This window comes from Fukomys damarensis, unplaced genomic scaffold (assembly GCF_012274545.1).
Source record: "Fukomys damarensis isolate Sample0158 unplaced genomic scaffold, DMR_v1.0_HiC HiC_scaffold_13, whole genome shotgun sequence".
Classification (NCBI taxonomy): domain Eukaryota; kingdom Metazoa; phylum Chordata; class Mammalia; order Rodentia; family Bathyergidae; genus Fukomys; species Fukomys damarensis.
Genome location: NW_022900925.1, coordinates 11,205,766 through 11,233,675, shown reverse-complemented (window position 1 = coordinate 11,233,675; position 27,910 = coordinate 11,205,766). Strand labels below are relative to the sequence as shown.

General features: G+C 35.7%; 1 protein-coding gene across 1 annotated transcript in view; it reads right to left on the bottom strand.

Moving 5' to 3' along the window:
• Positions 1 to 19,185, bottom strand: part of Rabep1 (rabaptin, RAB GTPase binding effector protein 1) — a 94,695-nt gene extending 75,510 nt beyond the window's left edge. The window contains exons 1-2 of the mRNA XM_010605823.2: positions 19,061 to 19,185; positions 4,341 to 4,544 (exon numbers count right to left, since the gene is read on the bottom strand). Of these exons, the coding sequence (XP_010604125.1) occupies positions 4,341 to 4,455 (115 nt within the window). The 5' untranslated portion in view covers positions 4,456 to 4,544; positions 19,061 to 19,185. The remainder of the gene's footprint in view (positions 1 to 4,340; positions 4,545 to 19,060) is intronic.
• Positions 19,186 to 27,910: the final 8,725 nt, after the last annotated feature.

Sequence of the window (27,910 nt, the reverse complement as noted above, 5' to 3'; positions counted from 1 at the left end):
CAATCCCTGGTACCAAAAAAAAAAAAATTTAATGAAATTGAGGCTAAAAAAATTAACATATCAAAGATCTGGTTCTTTGAAATAATAAAATAGATAAACCCAAAGTCAGACTTACCAAGACAGAGAAAAAAGACTCAACATCCATGCAATTAGAAGTGAAAAGGTGAAATGACAATAAATACTGTGGAAATCCAGAAGATAGTAACTACTTCGAAAAATTATATTCCAACAAATTAGCAAATGTTGAAAAAATAGATTCCTAGACACAATACAAACTACCAAAACTAACCCAAGAAGACATTAATATGCTCAACAACCCAAACACAAGCAATGACACTGACACAATCATAAAGAATCTACGAAATATAAAAAGCCCAGAACCTGATGGATTCACTGCTGAATTCTACAAAAGCAATAAAGGATATTATATCACCAATACTCCTCAAGCTCTCAGGAGAAACTGAAAGGGATGGAGCACTCCCAAACTCATTTACAGAAGCTAGAGTCACCCTGATCCCAAAACTGGATAATTACCCAATTGAAAAAGAAAACTAAAGGCCAATCTCTTCAATGAACATAGATGCAAAAACCCTCAACAAGATATTAGCAAACAGAATGTAGCACATTATCTAAAAGATGATACATCATGATCAAGTAAGTTTCATCCCAGAGATGCTAGGATGGTTCAACATCCCTAAGACAATAAATGTAATACATTACATAAAACAGAAGCAAGGTTATAAACCATAGAATCATATAAATAGTTGAAAAAAAGGCTTTCAACAAAATCCAACACTGCTTAATGATAAAATCTTTGAGGAAAACAGGTATAGAAGAATCATACCAGAATATGATAAAAGCTATGTATAGGGCCAGGGATTTAGCTCAGTGGTTCTGCTGTCTGCCTCATATGTGCAAGGTCCCCCCAAGAAAAGGTCCAAAAAAAAAAAAAAAAAGGAAGCTATGTATGATAAACCAATACCAGAATCATACTAAATAGGGAGAAACTACAAGCACTGCCCCTAAAAACAGGAATAAAACAAAGATGTCCATTATTTCTTCTATTTAACATAGTATTTGAAACATTAGCCAGAGCAATTAGACAAGAGAAGGAGAGGGGAAGAGATAAAGGGCGGAGAGAGGAGTAAGGAAAGGAAAGGGAAATGGGAAGGAGAGATACATACATACATGAATGAAAAGAAGAACTCATTTATCATTATTTGCAGATGATAAGAGACTCTACATAAAAGACCCAAACTCTTAGAATTAATAATCAACTTCACCAATGTACCAGGATACAAGACCAACATGAAAAAACCATTAGCATTTACATATACCAATAATGAACTGGATGAGAAGGAAATTATGTAAATACTATTCACAGTAGCTGCCAGAAAAATGAAATATAGTTAAGTCCCTGACTTGTGACCATTTGAGTTGAGAACTTTCACATATACAAAAGGACCCCTCATTTGGGTTTTTTTGTGGTACAAGAGTTCAAACTCAGGCCCTTGTGCTTGTGAGGTAGGTGGCGGAACCACTGAGCCAAATCCCCAGCTCGGTTTTTTTATGCTTTACATTGTACACTTGTGTCAAAGGTGTGTAAGACTCACTGTGTTGGACTCAGAGACAAATCTCACTTATAAATATTCTCCCAGAATAGAATTTGTTTGAAAGTCAGGGACTCACTGCACCTAGGAATTAACCCAACCAAGGAAGTAAAAGCCTTCTACAAAGAACTACAGTACTCTGAAAAAGGAGATCAAAGAAGACATTAGAAAATGTCTCCTGCTCCTGGATAGGCAGAACTAATATTGTCAAAATGGCCATACTTCTAAAACTGTTATACAGATTTAATGCATTCCCAATCAAACACCAACAGCACACTTAACAGATCTAGAGAAAACAATCCTAAAATTCATCCAGAGCTCAAAGAGTCCAAGAATAACAAAAGCAATTCCAAGCAACAAGAGCAAAGCAGGAGGCATAACAATACCTGACTTTATACTACAAGCAATAGTGATAAAAACAGCATGGTATTGGAGATATTGTATGTGTATCAATAAAAGAGAAATGAGCATACAGATACTTCTCCTGACACATGCAGCTATTGTATCTTTGACAAAGGGGCCAAAAGCATATGTTGGAGAAAAGACAGCCTATTCAACAAGTGGTGCTGGTAAAACTGCTTATCTGTTTGCAAAAGATTGAAACTAAACCCTTATTTCTCAACATATACTAAATTAAAATAAAAATGGAACAAACATTAATTGATCTCTGGCACCAAAAAAAAAAAAAAACAGAAATATTAAACTCACTGGAAGATAAAATAGGTAAAACACTTGAAGACAAAGGTGTAGGAATTTTCCAAACAGAATCTCAACTGCACAAGAAATAACAGCAAGAATCAATAAATCAAATTATATCAGACTAAAAAGCTCCTGTAAAGCAAAAGAATCAATTAGTAGACAAGAAACAACCTAGAGAATGGGAAAAAAAATTTGCCACCTACTCCCCAGACAGAGGACTAATACATTAACCCACATAAAATTAATGACCCAGTCAAAAAATGGACAAGGTTCTGGGTTTGTTAGCAACATAAAAAAATAAAAAAATACATTTTCTAGTTTCCTTGTGGCTATGGGTGACCACACACTTGATAAAGGAGTGTGGATAAGGTATATAATGGAGATTTCTAGAAAACTTTTGCTTTCCTGATTCAGCCTAGAGGAGGAGCAGCTACTTTTCAGCCATGAGGCAAAGATGCAATTGAAAAACATATGCTAAGGGTGAAAGAAGAGAGACTTCAGAAGCTTGGGACACTGATAACATCAAGGAACCAGTACAACCAGCCCTGGATTACATACAGCTGTGAAAAATGAACTCCTATTTGAGCAAACCACTATAGTATAGTCAGATTTGTTACATGAGGCCTAGAATAATTCTTAGGTGATAAATACAGACTCAGAAATATGGCTAGCTTTACTTGCCTTCTCACAAAGAGCTCTGGGACAAAAAAGTAACATACAAACACAAAGATGGGGAGTCCATCATTATTTCACATTTATAATATTAACTAATTCTAGGATACTAAAGAGTCATGGAGCAGCTTACTCCATTTGGTCATCATCTTCTCATAAATGTGGAAAATAATTAAGCTGTAGTGCCCAAAAGGAGGTCAAGACTATACTATACAGTGGACCCTCAAGTTACGACCAGCCTGACATACTACTTAGGTTAATTAGGTTAATGGAAGATTCATCTGCCTCTTGTTATCTATAGCATGTAACCAGGGAAACATCCAGAGCTCAGCTGTACTGACTTACAATCAACTTGAATTACAACCAGCCCTCGGGAACTGACTGAGTTCATAAGTCAAGAGTCCACTGTACTTGCTTCAGACCAAAGGTTATAAGCCAGCAGCCCATAAAGCCTATTCTAACCCTCAGACCATTCTACTCCATCTGCTGCAGTGATTTCACATATAAATACAAATTTTCCTTAAAACTCTAGACAATATGGCAACAACAGATTGGAAGTGCAATTGGCTAGAGCAATTATCCTTTAAATGGCAGCCCTCTCCACTTTAGCACATTCCCTGTGCCCACACAGCTTTACTCATTAACAATATATGCCTGACTCCTGTAAGAAAATCCACCTTGAAGCCCTGCTTTAAACCTTATAATTAATTCTAGTCCTCTTTTTTTTTTTTTTTTTGAGCTGGGGGCAAGGGGGATCTCAATATGTAGTCCATGGGCCTGGGATTTAGCTCAATGGTTCCGCTGCCTGCCTCAATATGTAGGCTGGACTGGCCTTGAACTGTGTAGCCCATCAATTCTCCTGCCTCAGCCTCCCACGTGCCAGAATCAGGTATAAACCACCACATGCTGCTCTATAGCCCTCCTTAAATAATATCATCTATAACAATCTCACTGTCAACTCTTCATTATTCAATTAAGATACAGGTGATACACCCATTTACAATGCCCTTTTACCTGGCAGCACATTTTGAAGACAACAGTACATAAAGCCACAAATGAACTCAAGCAAATACAGGGCTTTGCACATGCTAAGCAAGCACTCTACCACTGAGCTACATCCCCAGCATTTTTTTTTTTCAGCCCTTTTTATTTTGAGACAAGGTCTTGTCAAGTTGCCTACACTGGCCTCAAGCTTACCATCCTCCTGCCTCAGCCTCTTGAGTACCTGAAATTACAGATGTGTACCACCATGCCCAGCTATAAACTCAGGATATTCTTTAAGATCATCTAAAACTGTTCTGAATTATCAAAACCTGGTTATCTTAGAAAGTCATAAAACTGATCTTTCCTTTTCTTTACCTTTCATAACAGCCTGAAGTGAAGCAACTTCCTCCCTCCACTGCCTTTTCACTTCATCTATGGCTTCTTGTTTGGTATTTTCAGAGACTGTGGCAATAGCCTTAATATTCTCCATTTCTGCTTGTGCTTCCCACAGCTGTGTTCGAAGGTGTCCCAAATCATCTTGCGCAGCTTGTAGCACTGCATTTTGCCTTTTCAGATCCTCTGGAAAAAAGTGAAAGACTTTTCAATAATGAGGGGTTCACTTTATCAGGATAATAAGCTAGTGAAGAAATCAGATTTCAAAATGTTAACACTGAAAGTAACACAATTTTAACAGAGGTGATATTTTGTTTCTCAAAAATTTTTATCTCAAAGCTATTCATTTCACAGTTAATAAGGTGTATGGTTAATGCTCTGTGCCAGTATTACCAGGCTTGACCATTGCTGGCAACGGACACTGAGAAAACCCATTTCATGGCACCCAAACATTAATTATTTTTCAAAATATACCGAACTCTCAATACTTGCAAAAATATTACATGCACCATTTCCCCACCATTCTTCTTTATTAATCTACATCAGTAGGTGTTAAAGTGGAGTCATTTTAACGGATTATAACTGTAAAAGTCAAAATATCACTAATATTAGAATATCTTACAAACAGTACATTACATAGTACCCTGCAATCTGAAACATTATACTCATATTTGTGAATGCTTATTTTAGATAACTGAAACTTCACAGAATTTAGCAGCAGTTTTAAAAGTTTAGTTCTGTACATAAGTTCTGACTATATTTTATAATCTTTAGATTTTTAAGGCCCAAGTCATATTGCCATATCCAAAATCAGCTAGGTTTTCTTCCAATTTCAATGCTAATGTAAATGGTAATTATAGTTTTAGTTTCAAATTCCATTTGTTCATTACTATTATATAAGAAAGCAACTGATTTTATAAATTGACCTTGCTATACTTGATTAGCTAAAGGAGTTTTTCAATTCTTAAGATTTTCTACATAGAAAAAATGACATCTGTAAACAAAGACAATTTTATTCTTCCTTTCCAATCCTTAACCTTTCATACCCATTTCTTCACTTATTGCATTTGCTAGCACTATGTTGAAAACTGGCAGTGAGTAGATATTTGTGCTCTTTCTAGGAAAGCTTCAAATCGCTCATCATTAAGAAAGATGTTGTTATAGGTTTTCTATAGATTTTCTTTATAAGGTTGAGAAAATGCTATTCTATTCTTCATTTCCTGAGTTTTTATTCTGGAGCAGGTGATGAATTCTGGCCAGTGATTTTTCTGCATCTACTAACATGACTGCAAGACTTTTCATCTTCAGCATGACACAGTGCTACATACCTGAGTCAAGTGTCCCTGGGCTGCAAGTGTATCTATTTTCATACATTGCTGGTTGGATCTACTGATTTCTGAACATAGGATCATACTGACCTCAACAGAATGAGTAAGTATTCTTTGTCTATCTTCTGAGAGAGATGGTAGAGAACTGGTATAATTTTCTCCAGAAAATACTTGGACTATTTACCAGTGAAGCCAACTGGACACAGTGCTTTAATTTTTGGCAAGTTATTTTATTTTATTTTTATTTATTTATTTTTTGATAGCAGGGATTGAACTCAGGACCTTGCACTTGCCAGGTGTCGCATCACTGAGCTACATACCTGACCCTAATTTAACAATCTCCCCCCAGCCGTAAAGTTTACCATTTGCATTGAACTTTTCAAAGCACCCATTTTTAATTTTTATTTTCAATCCAGTTTTCACTTTCACCAACTTCACAAACTTTTTGCAGTGTCATTAGTGATATATAATTGACTTACCAAACAATTCACCTAAAGTGTACAATTGAATGATCTTTTTAGCTTATTTGCAGATATGTACATAATCACAATCAATTTTACAGAATTTTTATGACCCCAGAAAGCAATCCTGGATCCTTTATCACCCTCCAACTCCTTAGCTCATCAGCCCTAAACAGCTACTAATCTACTTTTATCTCTGTAGATGACCCATGCAGGACATTCATGTAAACTGAACCATATAATACACTGTCTTTTCTAACTGGCTTTGTTCACGTTAGTATTGTTTTCAAGGTTCATTCAGTACATTTACTTTCTTCTTTTTCATGGATGAGTAAGAGAAAAATCACATTTTGTTCATTCAATCAACAGCTGATGTAAGTTTTATTTCTGGGTTTTCAGTTCAATTCCACTGACCTGATTTGTATGTGTAATCTTATGCCAGAGCCACACTGTCTTGATTAGTGCTGTTTTGCAGTCAATTTTGAAAGCAAGAAGCCTGAGTTTTTCCCCTTTGTTCCTTTTTTGAGAATTGTGACTATTCTAGATCTCTAGAATTTCCATATACATTTCAGGATCAGCTTGTAAATTTCTACAAAGAATCCAGCTGGGATACTGAAAGGCACTGCACCAACTAACTCTTCAGATCTCCAAAGTAATGCCTCATAATAGTACTAAGTCTTCTGATCCATGAACATACAATGTCTTCCCAATTATCTAGATCTCCTTTAATTACGACTCTTTCTCCCCAGTACTAAGGATTGAACCCAAGGCCTGGCACATGTCAGTCAAGTGTTGCATCACTAAGCTGTATCTCCAGACCTTTTAAATTTTATTTTGAGATACAGTCTCACTAAATTGCCCAGGCTGGCCTCAAACTTAGCAATCTCTTGCCTCAGCCTCCCAAATAGTTGGCTCTTTAATTTCTTTTAAAAGTGTTCTAAAACAAAGGGGAAAAAAAGTGTTCTAAAGTTTTAACAGCATAATTCCTGAACTTATTTTGTTAAACTTATTCATAAATACGTTATTTAATTTTATTGTAAGTAGAACTGTTTTAAATTTCAGATTTTTCATCAGAAGTGCACAGAAATACAACGAAATTTTTTTTTTCTTTGAGACAGGGTCTCAATATGCAGTTCAGGCTAGCCTTGAACTCACTGTGTAGCTCAGTCAGATCTTGAACTCGAAGGAATCCTGTCTCAGTCTCCCAGGTGTGGCCCAACAGATTCTTATATATTGCTCTTATATCCTATATTTTGCTGAGCTCATTCATTGTTTCAAATAAGTTTTTAGTGGATTCCCTTGGAATTTTTTTATATGAGCCTCATCCCCAAAAATAGCTAAGTAGCCAGGCATGGTGGTGTATGCCTACAATCCCTGGGGAGGCTGAAACAAGAAAATCACAAGTTCGAGAAGCATCATTCTAGGGCCGGGGATTTAGCTCAGCGGTTCGGTGGCCTGCCTTGCAACCACAAAGGACCTGAGTTCAATCCCTGGTACCAAAAGAAAAAAGAAAATCACAAGTTCGAGGTCAGCCTGGGCTACATAAGTGAGTTCAAGGGCAGCCTCAACTATATAGCAAGGACTTTTCTCAAAAAAAAAAAAAAAAATTAGTTAAATAGTTTTACTTATTTCCTTTCTCATCTGTAGTCCTCCTGTGTTCATGCTTCCTCCCTCTCTCTCTTTTCTTTCTCCCCCATAACTCCCATCCCCAAATTAACCTAATGGCCCTGAATAGAACCTCTGATGTTGAATATAAGTAATGCAAGTGGATATAATTTTCTTGTCGCAGAGTTTAAGGGGAAAGCATTCAGACTTGAAACATTTTTAAGCAAAATATTAGTAACTTTAGATATACATAATGATACTTCATCAGATGGAATTTGTACCAATACATGATATATCTTCACAGTTTGTTTGTTGTTGTGTGTGTGTGTGTGTATGTGTATACCAAGGATCAAACTCGACTTCTACAAAACCCACAGTGAAACAACAGTCTGATAAATCCAAGATTTGTAAAAACTATGCACAAAACCCACAGAATCTGAGAAAAGGGGAAGTATTTATACAAGTAGCAGTTTTGAAAATGTAACTTTGTTCTACCAATTATATATTAACATACACACACTTACTGAAAATATGCTACAACCATGTGTGTAAAAGCAGTTTAACATTTTCTAAGTGGACTTCACCCCACATTTACTGTGCAATATAGCTGTTAGTACTGCACAAGTACAATTAGCAATAATGTTTAATAACTTTTAAATGAAGGTAAAAGGATATTTTCCCCTCAAGTTTTAAACATCAAAACCTATGCTTATAAAAATTTAAAACTTTCACAGTCTAAATATTTCAAAGGAAAACTACTACAAACTTCTCAAATGTTCTTTATAATCCAGGTACTGTATATCAATCTACTTATCCACTGTGGACTCCTTCAGAGATATTTTAGTCTCTCTCTCTCTTCTCTGGATGGCTTTTTCTTGCCGTCAGTCTCACGGTTGTCTTTGCTTTCTTCATTGCTGTCTCTATTGTGTTGTGGCTGATTCCTATCTTGAGCATCAGACCCTCCATTTAGTCTTTGAACCTGTTTGTTCCTTTTCTAGCTTGTGAGGAAGGCAGCAGCACCACTGAGCTAAATCGCTGGCCCAGTGTATGATATATCCTGCTTCTTTTTTCCCCATTCCTTCCCACTTCCTTTATGTACAAACGCTTTGTTTACATTTTTTCCCCTCTTTGGTTTTTTGAGACAGGGTCTCGCTATGTAGTTCAGACTGCCCTGGAACTCACTGTATAGCCCAGGCTGGTCTCGAACTCACAGCAATTCTCCTGCCTCAGCCTCCCGAGTGCTGGGATTATAAAGAGTGCGCCACCATGCCCAGCTTGTTTCCGTTTTTTCCCTTTGATTTTCTCTTTTTTTCTCGTGCCTTCTTTCCCCCTCCCCCTTTCTTGTTCCCCCTCTCATCTGAACATTTTCTTCTCAGTTCCCAATGTTTATTGTACATATCACTCCTTCTTTCTACTTTCGGTTTCTTGTATCAGAGAAAAAAATACGGTATTTTAAACATATGTGTTCGGGCCGGGGATTTAGCTCAGCAGTTCGGTGGTCTGCCTTGCAAGTGCAAGGACCCAAGTTCAATCTGGTCTCAAAGTGCATCCATTTAGCTATGAATGTCTCAACCCCATCATTCTTATGGCAGAGTGGTACTCTACTGTATTTAAAAAAAAAAAAATCCCACATCTTTATCCATTTCTCGGTTGATGAGCATTTGCGCTGTTTCCAAGATTTAGCTATAACGAACTGTGCCGCTATAAACATGGGTGTGAAGGGCCGGGGATTTAGCTCAGTGGTTCTGGTGGCTGCCTCGCAAGTGCAAGGACCTGAGTTTGATCCCTGGTACCAAGAAAAACAAAAACAAAAACATGGGTGTGCATATATTTCTGCAGTTTGATGCTTTAATTCTTTGGGGAAGATAACAAGTAGGGAATAGCTGATCAAATGGAACCTCCAGTTTTAGTTTTCTGAGGAATCCTCACTCTGATTTCCACACTGGTTTCATCAATCTACATTCCCAGCAGCAGTGGAGAAGGGTTCATTTTTCTCCACAGCCACCCCAGCATTCATTATCAGTTGATTTCTTGCTAACAGTTGATTATTCCTGGAGATGGAATCTCAGCACTGTTTTAATATGCATCACTTAAATGAACAATGATGATGAACATTTTTTCATATATTTATTTGCTGATTCTATTTCTTCATCTGAGAAATGTCTATTAATTTCAGATGCCCATTTTTAATTGGGTCTTTAAATTTAGGAGGTCTGATTTTTTTGAGTTCTTTATATATTCTACTTATTAGTCTTCTGTCTGAGGACAGATCGCAAAGTTTTTTTCCCACACAGTGGGTTTGAAACAACCACTTCTTCACTCTGTTCGTGGTTTCTTTTGCTGTGTAGAAGCTTTTTAATAAGATAAGATCCCACTTGTTGACTTTTTGTTGATTTCTGTATGATCAGGATTTTGTTCATGAAGTCTTTGCCTACACCAATGCCAGATTTTAATCAGTAAAGGTGATGTTAGCTGCTTTTGTTTTTGGTTTTTGTTTTGGTAGCGGGGATCTAATTCAGGACCTCGAGATTACGAGGCAGGTAGCAGAACCACTGAGCTAAGCTAAATCCCTGCCCCTCCCCCCATGTTAGGTGTTTTTGTGATGCCTTTACAAGGTTGACAAAGTTCCATTCAATTCCCAGTTTATCATGAAAGGATGTTAGATTTTAAGAAAAATACTTTTGCTGTGTCTGATATGAACATGTGTTTTTGTATTTTATCCTAGTGATGCTGTGTATTTACATTAATTGATTTTCAAGTGCTGAACCAATCTTTCATTCCTTGAATAAATCTCCCTTGGTCATGCTGTATCATTCTTTTTTTTTTTTTAACATGTTGCTGAATCTGATTTGATAGTACTTTAATCTATAATCTTAAGGAATACTGGTCTAAGTTTCTTTGTTGTGGTGTCTATTTTGGCTTTTTTTTTTTTTTTTTTTAGCTTATTGGTACATTTTAGGGATTCAGTACAGTTACATTCATTGTTGGGGGTCTTGTACCTCTACATGACAGGTCTTGGTTCTCATTTTTCCCCCTTGTCCCTGCCCTCCCTTCACCCCCCTCCCCCCCTCCCACTTACAAACACTTTATTTCCATCTTTTCATTTTCTCACATTTTTTTCTTTTCCCTTATTTCAGTTTTGATATTTGGGATAATACTAGCCTCATAGAGTATTCCCTTCAATCTATTTTTTTTTTTACAAAACTTTAGGAAGCACTGATATTAATTCTTAATTCCACCTTACACTGAATAAAAAATTATATTCAATAATAATATACCACTATAATGAATTCAGTAATAATTCTGGATAATTCTTCAATCATATTATAAACCATAGGAGGAAAAATTATCTTTAACTTCCCATTTTATAACTAATTTCTTTTTGTTTTAATGCACTGTCTAGGAGGACCTCTGATACAATGATGATAACAGGCCTTCTTATCTGTTTCACTAAGAATGACATATGATATAGGTTTCTTTTTCTTTTTTCCTTCTTTTGGAGACAGGATCTCACTATGTAGTTCAGACTGCCTGTGATGCACCCTGCCCAGCTTTACTACAGGTTTCTTTTTTTGTTTGTTTGTTTTTTGGTTTTGGTACCAGGGATCGAACTCAGGTCCTTGTGCTTGCAAGGCAGGTGGTGGAACCACTGAGCCAAAACCCAGGCACTACAGGTTTCTAATACAACTATTTTCATAGGTCAAGCAAGTTCCCTTCAACTACTAGTTTGCTAACAATTTATATTACTAAGGGGTGTTAAATTTTATTGACTTTTTCTGGTTTTTCTCACAGATAATGTAATGAGTACATCAACATATGTTCTAATGGTAAAAATATCTTTGTATTCCTAGTACATATTTCCAGTTGACCATGGAATGTTGATTTTTAATTATCTACTAAGGTCAACTTAAGATTTTAAACTCAGATCATAAATGATATTGATATATTGTTACACCAGTGTTAGATCTTGTTTAGATATCAAGGTAATACAAATCCCACTAAATAAATTGGACAGCCTTTCTCTTGCCTGGTTCTGACATAGTATATAAAAGATAGAGACTGACCATTCCTTGAAGATTAAACAAAATTTGTCATTAAAACTTCCTAAACCCATGGCATTGTTTGTAAAGCAGAATTCTATTCTATTAATTCAGTTTCTTCTATGTTATTAATTTATCCCGGTTTTTATTTGGGGTAACTTGGATAACTCAAATTTTCTAAGAAGTTACTCATTTTATATAAATTTCCACATTTTCTTGGCATGGACACACAGGTACTCTTATATTTCTACATCTTTTTCTTTTTTTTATTAATTTCTTCCAGAAAACATGCTTTTAATTTTGAGTCTGCTACGTTTTAGTTAAATAATTTCAATTATTAATTATATTCTACCTTTTTGGGGTTCACTCTTTTCCTAGGTGAGAGAGTAGAATGTTTAGATCATTTATTGTTCAATCCTTTATGTCTTTTAATGATTTTAATTAAAAAAATGTTTAAACTGCAGCTGGGTGTGGTGGCACATGCCTACAATTCCAGCACTTGGGAGATAGAAGCAGAGGGTTGCCAGGAGTTCGAGGCCCAGCCTGGGCTACAATAATGAGACCTTATCTTAAGGAAAAAAAACATTTTTTAAAGTTATAGGCTTACTTTCAAAATATAATTTTAGCTATATCCCTTTTGTTGTGGTTGTTTTGGTTACTGTATTTCTTTGGTAGATTATTTCTTTTATTACAAAGTAGCCTTCTATATTCCTGCAATGATTTGTTGTTACCATTGTTATTCTGAAGATCAAACCCTAACTCCAACTAACTCCCAACCTTCCCCTTTAATAATTTTTTGCCTCCCCTTTAATAAATTTTTTTGCCTTACCCATTAATTTTACTGGTTAATTTCTCCTTTAAAAAAGTGAACTGAACCTTTTTAGTATTTCCTAGTAGTCATATTTATCAATTTCTGTGCTCTATATTATTGTTATATATCCCCTAAGTGTTTACATTTCTTCTTGTGAATGTATATTTCTTAGTTATTTTAACGATTAGATAAATGATAAATTATCTTAGTTTTTATATGTCTGAAATATATATTTTGCCTTCAGTCTCAAATAACTCAGCTGAACCAAAAATTTTAGATTAACAGTTATATTTTCTGTATACTTTAAAGATCTTAATTCATTGTCTCCTGGCAATTATGGTATTCACATGATATCATCTGTCAGTGTAATTGTTTCTTCTCCTTTCATTCTTGATTCAGGTGCAATAATGTTTAAAATGTATCAGGTTTGAATTTAATGTTATTTACCCTTCACATCAGTCAGTATTTAAGAGGAAGACTCACATTTTCTTTAATGATTATAAAATCTGTCATTATCTCCTCAAATATTCTCTACTATGCCCTGCACTCTCTTTGGAGCTCCTTATATGTGTGTTGGAAGCTCTCAATTCATCCTCTATGTCTTTAATATGTTTTTTGATATTTCTCTTTTTGTCTCACTAGGATAGAAAACTCACAATTGTTTTCTAATTTACTAAAAACCTGTATCTTTTCTACAGTTTAAACCATTTACCTTAATTACAATTTCTGTATTTTGTTTCCAAGTTCTTTAATTTTTTAACTTCTTTTTCTTGTTTTTATTCCTTATTTATTTATTTTGTACCAGGGATTGAACTCAGGTCCTTGCCCTTGAGAGGCAGGCAGCAGTACTGCTGAGCTAAACCCCTGGCCCTTAACTGTCATTTTTATTTTTATTTATTTATTTTGGCACCACGGATCAAACTCAGGACCTTGTGCTTGCAAGGCACGTGGCAGCACCACTGAGCTAAATCCCCAACCCTTTCAACCATTATTTTTAAATATATTCTTTTATTTCCAATCTAAGTGCATTTACATGTTTGCCACATAGCTTCCTAAACCTAGTTTTCAACTATTAAAATTCTGGTTAGCATCTATATTAAAATTCTGATTAGCCTTGGGAGGATGACGCAGTAGGATTGCTGTGAGTTTGAGTCCAGCCAGGGCTAAACAGTAAGTTCCAGGTCAATCTCAACTTCGTAGTGGGACCCTATCTCAAAAAATCAAAAAAAAAATTTTTTTTTGGTTAGCATTTATATAGCTCTATAAAATCATAACTATGTATAAAGTCCTTCTAACATCACATAAAACTTCATTGTTTTGTGATGATTAACATGAGTTCTATTTTTTCTGTTTTCCTTCAAGCTGAGAACTCTGTGGCCTTTTGTTTTTTGTTTCACATAATGGGCTCTTGCACACTGCCTAAGACTAAGAATTTCTAAAACACAAAACATAAACACTACAGCAGTGCTAAGGTTCGTACTGAAGTTGGTTAACAGAACAAAGTTAATCAGGAAATACTTTTTTCAAGTTCAACAGAAAAGCAACAAAACTTGTTTAAAAAATGTTAAGCATTCTCAATTGAAGTCAGCTGAGGAAAAATGGATACTAAGGTAAAAACAGTAAGAGAAATCAAAAGTCATTTCTTTTATGAGCATTCCTCATTACTGTTTGCATATGTATCTCATCTATTCTCCAAATACAATAAATGGAAGCACAACTCTTACAACGTTAAAGTAAACGCTCTCCCTGCAAGGGACAAAAAAAGTGAACTCTCAGGGTTACCTTGACCTGGTTTGCTGAAAGATAAAAAACTGCTGAGCACATAGATACCATGGCTTATTTTGTTAACACCTGTGACAAGTATAAAAGACTGAGTACATATTTTAGAGTATGTGTAATAATGTTAGCTGCCATTTTAGAAGAAAGCATTAGATTTTATTATGATACAAGCAAGGAGTCAACAGAAACTAAATTATCACCACTGACTTATATACTATTTATTCACTGTATTTAGGGATGTCACAAAAATTCTCAAAAAGGATCACAGCACTCATTTTCAAATTATGTAAAAAGCTCCTTTAACTGTTCTCTATGGCCAGCTTAAGTTTACTGAAAACTTCAGACAAAAAAGATTCATTAGTACACCAAAGAGTGTTTATTGGGACTAGATGGCACCAAAGTATCTTTAACTTATGAAGTGTGTTTTCTTAACTAACCTACAGTATGAGCTGTGTAATTCAGACATAAACCTACAAATGATAATGCATATCAGAAATAAGAGGTTCTTAGTCATTTTCATTTTTTTCAGAATTTTACAGAAAGGCAATTTTATAATTTGAAAAAAAAATGAGAAAATAGAAGAAACCTTAATAGCTTTATTAGGAGACAGAAAAAAACATGAAATCAAACAAGCTGTGTACAAGATTAACTTGAATTTACTGAATAAATAAAAACTAAAAGACAGCTACAGAAAGGATGATTGAGTTACAAAGGTATTGGTATGCAAGGTAAAGGAAAAAATAAGGATAAGCTTAGCCAATATCATTTTGGGTTTGAACTGGTTATCAGAGAAAACACTATCATGACCTTATACAACAGGTCATTCTGATAAAAAGACCATACCACTGCACAGAGTTTAAAGCAGTACCCTGACAAATCAAGGTGGAATCAAATTTAAAAAGGGAAAGAAAGGGCTGGGCTTATAGCTCAGTCAGTGGTGAAGCATTTGCCTAACATGTGCAAAGCTCTAGGTTTGAACTCTAGCAGCACCAAAAAGGTTTCAGGAAAAGGCATCTTAGTTAATTTTTCTCATTACTGAGACAAAATATCCAAAGTTAAAGGAGAAAAGGTTTATTTGGCTCAGTTTGCAGAGGTTTCAGTTCATAGTTGGCTGGCTCTAAGGCAGGGTGGCATGGCAGCAGGGCACTGCAGAAGACAGAAGGCAGAAGGCACAAGTGACAATAGCAGCTTCTTGCTGGCCCTTTTATATTCTATTTAAACTACCCAACTTAGGGTGGGTGCCAAACCAATCAGTGGACTAATTTAGTAATCACACTCCCTTAATCTTAACATTATACCTTCTAGATCCAGCCACCTCTGAAAAAGCCCACCCATGACTGCACAAGGCTTTGGGGATACATCTAGACACAAGCCGTAACAGAAAAGTAACAAACACCAACATATGAAAGAACCCGACAAGACTTACTGCCCATGACATTTAACATATATACTCAACAACAATATTATGCAACATTATGATCTATCCCAGTAGTCTATACTTTTTTTTTTTTGGAGACAGGGTCTCACTATGTAGTTGAGATTGACCTGGAAATCACTATGTAACCCAGGCTGGTCTCGAACTCACAGCAATCCTCCTGCCTCAGCCTCCCGTGTGCTGGGATTACAGGCATGCACCACCTTGCCTGGCAGTAGTCTATACTTCCCTGAAGACAGCAATCCTATCTCCTTAGTGCCAACCTCCACAATGTCTTGCAGAGTGTACATGCATGTCTAAAAAATTTCCATCCTATAGGAAAATGGCTCTCAAACCTCTTTGACCACTATTATATATATTTTTAAATCATAATCCTATAAACATATATGTAACTCTAAAATTTTGTGCAGCTAGACTTTACTCTTACTAAGTATAATGTATTATTTTGCACTTTATTCCTTTTTTAACTGGTGTGATTAAGGTTAAATTTCATGACAAGGTGCATAGGGTATGATCTGGATGTATTTCACCCAACCTAACTCATACCTTAAATTCAAAACCCACTCAACTTTGTCATCCATCAGTAGTAACTTAATATTCTTAAATAACAACATTCCAAAGCAATGTTTTCTCAAAGTGAGGCACTATACCCGAGGAAGCAACGGTTTCCCATAGGATTCATGGACACCTGTTTTAAAGGAATCAACTTCTAGATCCTCAAATTTGATAAATATTCTTTTCTGATATACAGGAGGGATGTTTAAGTAGATTCTTCTTCAACATACCTTTGTCCTACTTAACAAAAGGCTTTCCACCTCATCCTTAATTTTACTATGGCTCCTTGCAAATGTTGAGGAAAATTTCCTCTGTAGTATCAAATAAGAGGGACAATTTAAAGTATCAGTATCACTAGGCATAACAGGAGATGTTATGACTGGCCTGAATGAGATCCTCTGCGCGAACATGCAGCCCTCACCAAACAACAGGCTACTCTCAGTAAAGAGAACAGAAGCCCATAAGGAAAATTTAGTACAAAATAAACATCTCCTCAGCATCAGAGAATCCAGTATTATATGCACACCTGTGCTGACTGTCCTTGGACCCTCAATCATAAACATTCCACTCCAGAGCACAGGCCCCCTTCAAAAAACCTGTATAAACTTGGTTTCTCTCCTTGCTAGCTGCGGAAAATTATTCAGCATCTCAGTCCTTTCTCACATAAAGCTGCTGAAATCTGCCCACAGTTTCAATCCCTGTTCACACACAGAAAGGAATAAAGCTTTTTCTCACACAAAGCCTATGTCCTAGTGACTTCTAGCACACCGTTTATAACAGTAAATGCCTTTAATCCTGGCAACATGTGAGACTGAAGCTGAAGGATCACAAGTTCCAAGGCCAACCTGGGCAACTTAACAAGACCCTGTAACAAAATTTTTTTTAAATTTTAAATGTTGGAAATGTAGCTCAGCACTCCTCGGTTCTGTAGGTAAAGTTGGGGGACAAGCAAAGAAAGGTAAGGGCCTAAGTGTGGTTTCTGGAATATCCTAACTAGAAATAGTCACAACGGGGTGGGGTCAGAATTGAGAGAGAGCACAATTAAGAGGAGAGCTGACAAGCAGCTTGGCCCCACTTGGTGCCCGGGCCTCAGTTCACTCCTCTCTACCTCCAGTTAAGTACAAAACAGAAAAAGTGAGGAGGGAGCTCTATTACAGAAAACTCACTTGGTATATAAAATACATACTCACACCTTCACATACACACGCACATACACACACACAAACACACACACAAATTCTGTCACCATGTTACTTCACTAAAATGTACATGCGTCCCTTTACTAATTGCTAAATCGGCCTTGTATGTAAGGCCCATCATAAATTTTAGAGAGAGCACCTTGGCAGGATAAGGAAGGACTAAATAAGTTTGCCCAAGTATTTGCACATAGGTGATAGGGAGAGGATCAGTGGCCAAATCAGGGGTCTCAGATCCTGAAATAGCCATCAAGTTATAACAAATTTCAGAGGGAGGATCTTTTTTTGCCATGTAATAACAAGGGTTAAGAACAAAGACCATCGAGTACCAGTACCCAGCTCCCTACCTTACTCCAACAAGTCTATCTCATTTCTCTCCTCTTTCAAATAGAGTATGTTTCTCCTTTTAAACATAATTTTTATTTATATAAATTTGATTCCCAGATAAAATTAAACCTCATGAGACCAAACAAGTCAATTTCCAGCAATGCAAAATAAATATCTATGCCAATAATTTTTTTTAAAAAGAATAACTGTGTAACAAATCTTTTAGTAGGCCAGGTGATACAAAGTCTGCTTTCAGCAAAATAAAAGAAAGACCTAATTGAGTAGGTAGCTGCCAGAACAAAAAAAAAAAAGAAAAAAAATTTAAGCTACAATACTATGTAATTCAGAAAGTTAAGAGAAATAAATAATTGCTATAATAAAACTTTTGTTCCTATTTATTTAGGAGGTCAATGCTTCTCAGTGCTCGTATCTACTTAAAAATAAAAACTGCAATAGAACTTATGCTAAAGCCTATCTTTTTCTATCCATATACAATATTAATAAAGATTAAGTCTTAATTAGGAAACACAAAAACACAAAACTATTTCCAGTCATTTTTACATTCTAATAATTTTTAAATGTGTGAAAAACAGTGTGATTACACATTTCTAATAAATGGAATAACATCACAATATAGAAGAAATTTACATGCATATTTTCATTGCAGAGAACTCTGACCAAATTACTTTTTAGACTTTCAAATACAAGATGTAATTTAGGTCAGTGTTTCTCCAAGTGTAGTACTTGAAACAATAATATCAGCCTCACTTGGTTAATTTGCTTAAAATACAAATTTTGGGACTTAGTAACTCTGGGGGTGGGGCACACCTTTGTTTTAATAAAGCCCACAGGTAATTGTGATGCAAAAATTCAGAACCACTTGCAGTTCAGGATGGCCTTGAATTTACTACACAGCCCAGTAGCACGTACCTCAAATTTGCAATTCTCCTGCCTCAGCCTCACAAGTACTGGGATTATAGGCTTATACATTTGTGTTTTGACTGCATTCTTAACTCTAGCCTCTAAATAGTATTTTTTTGCTCTACAATGTAAGAACATATAAAACCAAGAATTATTTAAGGAAAAAATTAATATTGTACTACAAAACAACTTAAAATTTTAAGAGAGTTTAGCATAGGGGTTAGAAGAAGACTTAGGAACTTACCCTCTTTGGCCAAATATAACTCCTTAAATTTTGCTCTCTTCTGATTAAATTCTTGCTCAAGCTGCTGCTGCGCACGTAAAAATTCTGCATTGATTTTTTCCAATTCTGCTACTCGTTGCTGAAGAGAAACTGTAAAACAAAATGACAGTTAACAAGCAATAATTTTGTTTATAAATTAAGTTATAGAATAAATTAGTATTTCACATCCCTATAGATGAAACAAGTAGACAAGCTCTTCCCAAAAATCCATTATAGTCTAGGTAATTTTAATTTTAAAAAGAGCACAACACTTCTATTAAACAACATATAAAAACTGTGAATGAGTCAATGTGTAGTGAAACAGCATATATATAATCACAGAAGGCCAATTTCCAGCCCCTCAAAAAAAGAGTTTCTAAAGTTATTCATACAATTGACAGAATGGTAATCCACTTTTAGAACTGTTAAATATTGGGTTATTTAAACTACTTATCAAATAGCTGAACCACTGTCAATGTTGCTATTTCCTATATCTCTCATATGCTATGAGCAAATCTATAGGTTTCCTGATTAGGTCAGCCATACCACCCAGAACTATTCTTCCAATTTCAAAATGATCCACAACTATTTTAATCAGATATAAAGAATATAAGACTGCATATTCTATCTGAGCTCTCAAATACTGATATACCAGATTAGCTGGGTTTTTTTGTTCCTTTTTTATTTGGTTCGGGGAATCAAACTCAGGTCCTTGAGCTGGCGAGGCAGCTAAATCCCCAGCCCCTAGTTGGTTTTTTTATTAACCACTTAACCACATTTAAGGGGCCTACATGTGGCTCTAGCTCATTAAATGACAGCCTATTCTAGCCAAGTCCAGGGGTGGTTCTGGTTGAAGCATAAACCCTTAACCTCTGTGCTCCCTTAACAATCCAGCCTTAAGGCTATGACCATAATCTTTTTTTTTTTTTTGCCCCACTTTCATTAGTACAGGTTTGCAGTGTATAATGATTACAGTCATGTAGGGGATTAGTATATGTACATAACACATTTCAATTACCTTCTTTTCCCTCATTCTTCCTCCTCCTTTTATTTTTCCACCATCAGATTCATTTATTTATAAGATCTCATAAAGTTAATTATAATATATACAGATTAAAAACCAGACTAATAGTCCAAAGAACATATAAAACATGTAAGACAACTGTACTAAGTCAAGGTACTTTTAGATATTGTCCACACTAAATTATAATACCATATCTATCAGTACATTTATTACTTAAACCAGCAGAGATCACAGGTTCCTAGTATAAATCACCTTCAATAATAATGATTTGCCCTCAATTTTGGGGCTTTTTTTGTGTGTTTTTTTTTTTTGGTTTTTTGAGGCAGGGTCTCACTACATAGTTGAGACTGACCTGGAACTCACTATGTAGCCTAGGCTGGTCTCGAACTCAGCGATTCTCCTGCCTCAGCCTCCCGAGTGCTGGATCACAGGCCAGCTGCCTGCAATTTTAACTGAGATTATCTGTGAAGGTTTCCTCTCCCTCGATCCACTATTATTTAATTCAGAGCTGATCTGATTTTTTTGTTTATTTTGTTTCCTTCGTAGTACTGGGCCTTTACACTAAGCTACATCCGGAGCCCCTCAACCTTTTCTTTTGAGACAGGGTCTCCCTAAATCACTTAACTGTCCATGCTGGGACTGAATTTGTAATCCTTCTGCCCTAGTCTCCCAGGTGCTGGGATTATAAGCATGTACTACCATGCCAAACCAGAGGTGATTTTATAATGTATAGAAAAAAAGACTAGAAAAATGTACCAATTATTTATCTGTAACAGAATTATGGCTTATACATTTCTTCCATATTTTTTCAAAGTTCTCTATGATGAGGATATAGTTTCTTCTGACAATAAATAATAAGTTAAAACCAGTATTTGTTCATTCTCATGACATCTCCAGACTAGCTTCATCATAGATTTAACAGTATTAGTGGAATCCATGGCAGAAAGAGAAAATGAGCACTGATTTGAGTCTCATATCATTAAAAGTAAAGAATCATTTTGAGGGACAAGTACCTATAGAGCCTTTATGTCAAAGAAATGACATCTGATAATTTGAAGGTGGGTAGAAAATATGCTGGAAAGGGGATATGTGCAATTATCTCACTTTCCTGTTTAAAATCATGAAGAAATTTTGTTCTCTGTGCTCTTTATTTCTGCTTGTATTTTCACTGTTAAGTAGCTTTTCCCACTTAACACCTTAGTATTTGTCATGGCTATTGATCATTGTACAAGTAGGAAAGGGCTCTGATGAATGAGAAAAGGAAACAATCATTCTATATGTATATGTATTTAATCATGTTCTACATGATAAAAATATTATCCATCAATTTAAAATAAATAAAAGGCTGGGCATAATGGTGCATACCTGAAATCCCAGCACTTGGGAGGCTGAAGCAGGACTGCCATGAGTTTGAGACTAGCTTGGGCTACACACTGAGTTCAAGGCCAGCCTGAACTGCACAGGGAGACTCTGTCTCAAAAAACCAAAAGAATGGCCAAATATTGCAGCACACGCCTGTAATCCCAGCACCTGAGGTTGAGGCAGAAGGATCATGAGTTCAAGGTCATCTTGAGCTACATTGAGAGTTCAAGGCCAGCCTGAATTACATAGCAAGACCCTGTCTCAAAAAATAGGGCCAGGAATTTAGCTCAGTGATGCTGCTACTTCACAAGCACAAGGTCCTGATCCTCAGAATCAAAAAATTAATTAATTAAAGAAGAGCTGGGGATACTTGCCTACTATGCACAAGGCCCTGGGCTTAATCCTCAGTAATGTAAAAAGATAAATATGTAACAAGATCCTTCTGTTCTTACTTTCTGCTAATTCTATCTTCACCCCGTCCCTACCTTCCACCAAACTACCTGCATGCACTTACAAAATGCTCATGCCATTCAACATTATATTTGTACTTTAATTAAATGAGGCTTATGAATCAACAAAAACAAAAATGCAGCTACACTTTAAAACTGCAGTCAAGCCGGGCATAGTGGTGCATGCTTGTAATCCCAACACTCGGGAGGCTGAGGCAGGAGGATCACTGTGAGTTCAAGACCAGCCTGGGCTACATAGCAAGTTCCAGGTCAGTCTCAACTATATAGTGAGACCCTGTCTCAAAAAAAAAAAAAGAGTAAAGATTGTTCTTTTGGGGCCAGGCATTTGGCTCAGTGGTTCTGCCGCCTGCCTCTCAAGCACAAGGAACTGAGTTCGATTCCTGATCGCAAAAAAAAAAAATCAACATAAACTGCAGTCAAACATTAAATGCATTTCTACTACTCCCAACCTCATCCTCACTCTGATCCACAGTTCAAATAAAGTCTACACCCACATGGCTGACTGGCTCTCTCCAAGTCTGAAGAGAGTTAAACTTTCAATTCCAGAAATCATGATCCTTTTCAGGGTATACCAAGTTACTCTCTGTTCTCATTTTGATTTTATTGTTAATTTTAAAAAGTAATAATCCATCTCAACTACTTTGAACACACTACAATTCTACAAAACAGAGAGGTCAAATAACTGCTTCCTGCAAAAATGCTTCTACTGCTATATTTAGAAAAATCAATTCATCTTGAAGAGAGCCAGAAAGTTTACAAATACATAGGCATATAGTAATACATTAGAGCAAGTAACCACAAATCAAAGTAGCCCTCATCACACAAAATGCTCTATTATTTTTCTAACATGGTGATTAATAATTCATAATAATTAGCTAATAGTCCAAGTTAAAAATACTTAGCACGTATAGAAAAAAATTGAGACTATTATTAAACTCATGGTATTTACTTCATGATTAAAAATAAACAGACCGATCAAATGTCTCTGTATATAGCCACAAAAGACCACAAATAACATCCAGTCTCATAATTCTGACTCAGTTCCAAATTTAGATTTCCAAGCTCATACCATTCCCTACTACCACATTATCTTCAGAGCATCACTGGAAAATTAACAAACATCAATATTAGCCTTCAACAATACTAATCTTCTAGGGCTGGGGATTTAACTCAGTGGTACTCCTGCCTGCCTCACAAGCACAAAGTCTGGAGTTCAATCCCTGGTACAAAAAACAAAACAAAAAAAACAATGCTAACCTTCTAAAAGTTAGCAACTGAGAGTTTCAGTACATCAGTCTTCATAAACCACTGCATACATTCCATATAATGTTACCTTCATTTAAATAAGAACAAAGGGAGACTATGTAATGCAATGGTCACTTTTTATGTTTGACATCCAAAGGGAAAAATTACTCACATCCCTTATTCAAAATGTCTGAATTAAGCAACAGCAATACAAAAGGAAAAAAATAAGAATAGTATAAATGATTCAGTAAGTCTTAGGTATTTTTCCCTAATTTTGACATGAATGAGAGAACATGTAATAACTTAAAATATTTTTAAGCATCAAGCTGTATCCTACTACATTCCTCTAACAAAGAAAACACTGTACAGTGCTAAATCTGATAAGACGTAAACCGTAAGTCAAGCAATAAAGCAGTCTGCATCAAATTTTACCGCAACCAAAATGGTTTTGTTTAAAGATGTTCAAGATCCAAGAAAAGACCTATTTCAATCACTAGAATATGATCCCAGTGGAGAAAAAGAATCTGAACAGTTCCTGAAACCCAGATGCCTTGGCTTGCATATCACTGGATTTAAAAATTATTGCCAATCTCAGTCATCTGGGAGGCTGAGAAAGGAGGATCACTTGAGTGCAGGAGCTTGAGGCCAGCATGGACAACATATCAAGACTCCCATCTCTTAGAAAAAGGGGAGGAGGGTAGAGAAGAGAAGTAGAAGAGGAAAGGAAGAAAACTATTAAATATGGTAGGTACATCCATTCAACAGAATAATGTCAATGTCATAAAAAAAATGAAAAGAATGAGATATAAAATTATGTACAGGGCCAGGGATTTAGCTCAGTGGTTCTACCAACTCTCAAGTGCAAGGTCCCGAGTTTGATCCCTGGTAACCAAATGAAATAAAATAAAATAATATACAACATGATGTTATCTATGTATAAATAAACAAGAAAAAAGACTGGAACACATATGCTGAAATGGTACTCTAAGAATTAAGAGTATGTTGGTTGGGTTTTAATTAAAAGGCAATGAAAAGCTGCATCTTTTTAAATATATATATTGGTACTAGGGATTAAACCCAGGGCCTCTGCACTAAGCGACATTCCCAGCCCTTTTTATTTTTACTTATTTATTTTTTGAGACAGAGTCTTGCTAAGTCACTAAATTGCCCAGGTTGAGCTCAAACATGTGATCCTCTTGCTTTAGACCACTGGATTTGCAGGCTTGTGCTACCACAGCCAGCAATACCTATAATTTTCTTATTGCTCCATTCAAATCTCTTTGCTCATAAAATGGACACATAATTCACTTCAATGGTCTTAAAATATTTCAACACAAAAAATAATTATTTTTAAGTTACTTAGATTTTCCCAGAATTAGCAATTTATTAAAATATGTTTTCAAAAATTCTCAGCTAATAAACTACAGTCTCTCTGTGCTCTAAAACTTATCACCCTCCAGTCTTTCCTGGATTTTTTTGTTGCTGCTGCTGTTGATTTTTTGGTACAGGGGATCGAACTCAGGACCTTGCGCTTGTAATGCAGGTACACTGCCTCTAAGCTAAATCCCTGGCCCAATTCTAAAAAAGACTATTATTTGCTATAAATCTACACATTGAATTATACTTAGTATTCCTCAAAGAGGAAGGGGAAATATAACTGGAGAATACTAATCACATACAAACAGTAGTCTAAATGCAGGTAACTGGGTTAACATTACCAATCACTTACAATATTGGATCAAACAGATATGGCATGTAAAAGCCAAATATTTTGTTCAGTCTTTCCACAGTACTTAAGATAGTCATAATTCTTTAGTATAAGAGAAAACTGTTCCACTTTACATAATCTCATTTCACTTTTTATAATACCAAAGACACGTGACTTTAACAGCTTTAAGATACTTTATAGACAAACCACATCTTCTTTATCCAGTCTCCAACTGATGGGCAAATGGGCTGTTTCCAAGTTTTAGCTATTACAAACTGTGCTGTTATAAACATAGTGTGCATATATCACTGTGATATATTCTTTTGGAAAGATACCCAGCAGAGGGATGGATGGATCAAATGGAACCTCTAATCCCAGCTATTTGAGGTATCTCCATATTCCATAGTGGTTGCACCAAGTCTGCACTCCCAACAAGACACTGTATCCTTTTACCTTGTTGATTTACTCAGATAAACCTGTTCTAAGCTTTAATTGCATTAGCTAAGTTTACACAGAAAAACTTTTCAACTGTGAACCAAAGCGAACCAAAGTGAAAAACCTTAAGGATTTTCTTTTATAACCCTCTTAAGCAATTAAGTGTCATATTACTTCATATAGAAGATAACAATTAAGATGTTGAATTTCAAGTAAGCAAGCCAATTCCTTTTAATCTAAAGATGACATGTTCATGTAAAATACCTGACGTACTAAGGAATTCAGAAAAAAAATTAAGTGAAAGAATAAACTAGCATTAAATATTAAATGGGGAGGGGGGATAAGATAAGGAAAAACTAAGATTCTTCAAAAGGGTAAAACAGGATTAAGAAAAAGAAGAAACGGGCTGGGGATTTAGCTCAGTGGCACTGCACCTGCCTCACAAGCACAAGGTACTGAGTTCGATCTCCAGTACCAAAAAAAGAAAAAGAAGAAACAACAGTAAAGCCTGGTGGGGGAGGAGATGACAGGGACAGCAAAGACGGCAGTAAGTTTTATACACACACACACACACACACACACACACACATTTTTCCATTTTCAACCCTTCTAGGGGTTGATGATCAAACATCTGTAGTGTGGAGCTCCCTGGGTCTAATTTTTAACATTAGTAGTAGGAACAATCACAGGATCATAGTGTTGTACGGATTCCAGAGACTCATTCTAGTCCACTGTATTTCAAACTGTATAAGTGAACTGTTAAATCAATTAGTAATCAATGACCTATCTTTTCAAAATAAGATGCAACAGAAAACATTAGGACCACATTTAATATTGTGTTATTTCATGATTTCATGGTATTTTTCAGATATAAATACATTTAGACTGGTTTCCACACAAAAAAAAGTACTTCCTACTGAAGATGTCAAAATAGTTTGAAAGCCACCAAATCCTGATTCACAGAGAATCCATTCCTACAACAGCAGACAGGTGATCATGTGACTTTCATGAGAATGTAATATGATAACTGCATTCACTGCCTCACAGAACAGCTGATTTCATTGTTCAGATGATTTAGATTATCTTCCCACCCTTTCCTTGTATGATTAACCAGCTTAAACTATTAGAAATACCCATTTATAGTAACAATGCTAAATGTGCTTCTTTAAGATTTTTAGTTTACCCTCTAGAGTCAGAGAGGAAATTTCTGACATTTCACACACTTTCTCCTTTCTTCTCCAAATGAAATACCTCCTAACTCTTCAGAAATTTCTAAATTCTACAGAATTTTCTATTTTCTAAATGTTCTTCAGAATACTAATATGTAAATTCTAGTTGTTCTTTTCTCATGCTTACATTAACTAAAATTCTACATAAAATGTGACATTGATATAGACAAGACCAGCAGTCCCTAGTAAAAATCTCATTTTCCTTAATATACTGTATGATCAAAATATCAAAATATATAGTGAATATTTTAAAATATTCACAGTAAAAGACACACTGCTATTAAGTAAGTCCTACAAAAAATTCCACCTTACTATGAACATGTCGTATTATTCTTGACAACTTTCTGAAGCAGTTCTGGAAGTCCTCTTTTGTGTCTTTACAAAGTGTGATAAAAAATATGGTGAAAGCTGCAGCTGAGTGCCATTCAACAAAAAGGCTCATAAAAACAGTGTCTCTTCATGCACCTTACTCACCAGATCTGGCACTATGTGACTTCTGGTTCTTCCCCAAATTCAAAATGACCATGAAAGATAAATGTTTTGAATCAATTCAGGACATTAAGGCAGCCACAACAGCATAAACATACTCACAAAAGAGGACTTCCAGAATTGCTTCAGAAAGTGTCTGTTACATCTTGTAACAGATGTGTTACAAGCAAGGAGGAGTATTTTGAAGAGGAATAACATGTCTTACACTGTAACAGATTTGCTTTATTGAAACATCCACATGATTGCTCCATCATAATGTACAGTAAGTTTACCCTATCTTTTAAATTGCCCACAACTCCACAGTTATTGTTAGCCCATAAGCCCAATGTAACCTAACACTGTCCTTAAGTCCTTTCCACTTTAACTGCAATGCAGCCAAGGCTCCCTCCATCCTAAGCTCAAATAGTTTTAACCACATTGCAGGGCTGTTGTCGTCTACGGTATCATAAATTAGGACTAAAGGTAGAACCCTTTGGAACATCATGTGATATATTAGTATAGGTTCATACTAATAAATTAGAAAGATTTTTGTAATAAGTTTACTGGTACATTTTTAATGTACAATATGATGGCATTTATCATTGGGAATTTGTGCCTCTACATGATATATCTTGGTTATTTTTTTCCTCATTCTCCTGCCTCCTTTCAACCCTCCTACCCCTTCCAATTTACAAGGACTTTGTTTCCATTTTTTCCTATTTCATATTTATTCCTTTCCCTTCTTTCCTTTCCCTTACCCCTTCCTCTTCCCCTCCCCCTTTGGACCTTTTCTTCCTATTTCACATTATCTATTATACATTTTGATCTTTACTCTTTCAGTTTCTCACACCAGACAAACTACATGGTATTTACACATGTGTATCCTATTTA